The sequence below is a fragment of the Galeopterus variegatus genome, unplaced genomic scaffold, assembly GCF_000696425.1.
Source record: "Galeopterus variegatus unplaced genomic scaffold, G_variegatus-3.0.2 Scaffold7505, whole genome shotgun sequence".
In the NCBI taxonomy this organism is placed as follows: domain Eukaryota; kingdom Metazoa; phylum Chordata; class Mammalia; order Dermoptera; family Cynocephalidae; genus Galeopterus; species Galeopterus variegatus.
Genome location: NW_007733616.1, coordinates 7,322 through 10,472, shown reverse-complemented (window position 1 = coordinate 10,472; position 3,151 = coordinate 7,322). Strand labels below are relative to the sequence as shown.

The following is a 3,151-nucleotide window of genomic DNA, read 5'->3' as shown; positions in this document are numbered from 1 at the left end:
GAAAAAAAAAAAAAAAAAAAAAAAAAAAAAAAAAAAAAAGGAGAAGATTTAGTATGGATATGAGTTTCAGAGAAGGTTCTAGACTGACAAAAAGAAAAATCCCCCAGAATGCTGCCTTCATTGGCAATGGCTTAGAATTATTCCCTCCTAACTTTATATTTTAAGAACAATGATTGAGATCCACTTTGGGAGAAAAAAAGGCATAAGAATTTTCAACAATCAAGAAAAAGGGAAGAAAGGCCTCCTTTTGGACACACAGTAGGGAAATTAGAAAGAATTTTGGGTTAATTACGGTTCTTAAAGACTCTCATAATAACTACCTTCATTAAGATGTTTCATGGAGAGGGCCAGCCTGTGGCTCACCTGGGAGAGTGTGGTGCTGATAACACCAGGCCACAGGTTCGGATCCCTATATAGGGATGGCCGGTTTGCTCACTTGGGAGAGCGTGGTGCTGACAACACCAAATCAAGGGTTAAGATCCCCTTACTGGTCATCTTTAAAAAAAAAAAAAAAAAGATGTTTCATGGAGTATTACTATCACTGGTATTTATTCTTATAATGGAAAAAAGCAGGATTGCTCTATGCTCAGTAACAGTAAAAGGGCCTTGCTGACCCCTGCTGGCTGATTCTGTAATTGTATAATCTGCACAAATTGGAAAGGATCTAACAAAAGAGCTACAAATTCTTTCCTAACCCTGAGAAGTTAAGGGAATGTCTGATCCTGGGGCCGCCCTGATCTTTATAAGGAGGTGGAAGAAGGGGAGGGCTGTCCAATCACATTTCAATTTTTTTTCCTTCATTTACAGAAATGAAATGTGATTCGTCCCTATACCCTCTCCACTCTAGATTTCTCCCCCACCTCCTAAAAAAATGGGCAAAGATCCGAGAATCCTAAGGGCCCCCTACCTGTAACTCATGAGTCCAGGTTGGCAGTCAGGCCGAAAATCACTATCAAAGGACTATGACATCTTAAAGATTTCACACCTGGGCAACTGGAATTTCGAAGGCTCAGCTCTTTTTCTCTGGCATGGAACAGACAGGGAAAAGAAAAAACAACCACAACAGGGCCACTGGCAGACTCACCATTTCATCAGGAACATAAGCTCTCCACTGGAATCTGTAGCTCCAATAATCCGCTCTGGCTCCAAACCCCGGGCAAAGCCCCGTGGCTTTTCTGACTGTAAAAAACAGATGGGTGAAACAACTTTATCTATATGGGACTGGAGTTACCCCTCTGTTTCTGATTAAAATAATCATAAACTCTTGCCAATATTTCACCAATACCTTGGGTCCAAGTAATAGGCCTTTTAGAATCCTTCAGAGTGAGTATTCCACCAAGATCTGAAGTGCTTGAGGTTTTCCCGTATGTGAAAAGGGGAATACATCCCAAGCAAAATAAATATTTACAACTGTCTCTTCACTCTCAAAAGATAACTTACTTTAAGGTGTTGAATTAAGTTAAAATAGCCACCTCAAGGGCCGGCCCGGTGGTGCACTGGAGAGTGTGCTGCTTGGGAGCGCGGTGGCGCTCCCGCCGAGGGTTCGGATCCCATGTGGAGACCGGTTGCCGCTCACTGGCTGAGCGCAGTGCAGGCATAACACCGAGGGTTGCGATCCCGTTGCCGGTCCCCGGTACGGGCGCGACACCGAGGGTTGCGATCCCATTACCGGTCAGTAAAAAAGACAAAAAGGAAAAAAAAAATAGCCACCTCAAACCTTTAATGATTAAAACATAGCAAACTATTCACAAGAATGAATTCACTTGCCTTTATATCTGTCCCCAGTAAGTTCATGCTTATTGTTCCTGCACCATGAATAAAAAGTAGATCATGTGGCTTCACAAGAGTAAGCCCCCAAGCACTTTGTAAGCAGTAGCCTATCTAAGATTTCAGAAGGATTGAGAGTTGGTAGTTGCTGAAATCCAAGAGGCAGAACAAAACTGCTTAAATTATCTGGTTTTCAGCTTCTTTGAGAGTAGAACAAATTCTGTGCTAGTAAAATTTCTTACTTCTAGCCTTACCTCTTCTTTCTTCTTCTTTGGTTTGCTCTCCTCTCCCTTATCTTCAGAATCAGAATCAGCTTTGCGCTTGCCTCCCTCTGATTTATCCGTCTCATGTGCTGTTTTCTGTGATTGTAGAAACTCAGCAATGAGATCAGGGCAATCCAGGTTCTCTTCTGGCTCCCATGTGTTGTCTTCACTGAAACCAGAGGAGACAGCAAATCATTTTCCACTTACGCATACTCAGAATAAGGATAAGCACAGGAGGGCAAGAGCTGATGTACTTGGAAAAGAGGAGTTAATGATAATCAGTAGTTAGATTTTTGTTCAAGACCAAGAACTTGGGAAAGGTGAAATTTCTTGGGATGCCTCCTTCAAAGAAAAATTACTTTGGGCCGACCTGTTAGCTCAGTGGGTTAGAGTGCAGCCTTGTTACAACAAGGTCAAGGGTTTGGTTCCCTGTACCAGCCAGCTGCCAAAACAAAAACAAAAAGCTCAAAGGAAAATTACTTTTCTTTGCAAACTTGGATTGGTCTATAGTCACACAGAAAACTGCTCCTCAGAAATCACTATCTTGCATTATAGCTCTTTGTGCATATAGGTCATATTCCTAATTAGACTACAAGCCATGAAGGCCAGGACTGAGTCATGTGACTCAGTATCCATCAAAGCACTGAGGCATATCACTAGACTCCTGATAAAACTACTGGTGACTAAATTTACCCATGTCAATGAAACTTACTCTGAGAAACCCTTCCACTTCAGGAGGTACTCCACTTTGCCCTTTACCACTCGGCGGTCAAGAACTTTTTCCACCACATATTCTTCTTCCTCCTCTTCCAGCACTTCCTCCACTTTCTTCTTGTTTTGTTTTTTCCCCATAGTGCCCGCCAGCTTTCTGGTGTAAAGGGTGACGCTGCTAAAATGATAAAGGAATAGAAAGGGCATTAGGGCACACTCTTATTGGTTAGATGAATATCTGTATGGTGAGAAAAACAAGGACATCACTGATGATTTTAATACTGCATGAAGCTTATATAAGTTATGCCTATTCATCTTCAATACGTGATAATTTTCTGGTATGTTCAACTAGAAAGTTCATAAAACTGCCCCAACTAATCTCACAGCAAAACTTCTTTATTCTTGCATAT

At 41.8% G+C, this 3,151-nt stretch overlaps 1 protein-coding gene across 1 annotated transcript in view; it reads right to left on the bottom strand.

Annotated features, from left to right (window-relative positions):
- Positions 1 to 2,915, bottom strand: part of CBX1 (chromobox homolog 1) — a 6,151-nt gene extending 3,236 nt beyond the window's left edge. Inside the window, exons 1-3 of the mRNA XM_008592020.1 lie at positions 2,743 to 2,915; positions 2,022 to 2,199; positions 1,085 to 1,179 (exon numbers count right to left, since the gene is read on the bottom strand). Coding sequence (XP_008590242.1) covers positions 1,085 to 1,179; positions 2,022 to 2,199; positions 2,743 to 2,882 — 413 coding nt within the window. The 5' untranslated portion in view covers positions 2,883 to 2,915. The remainder of the gene's footprint in view (positions 1 to 1,084; positions 1,180 to 2,021; positions 2,200 to 2,742) is intronic.
- Positions 2,916 to 3,151: the final 236 nt, after the last annotated feature.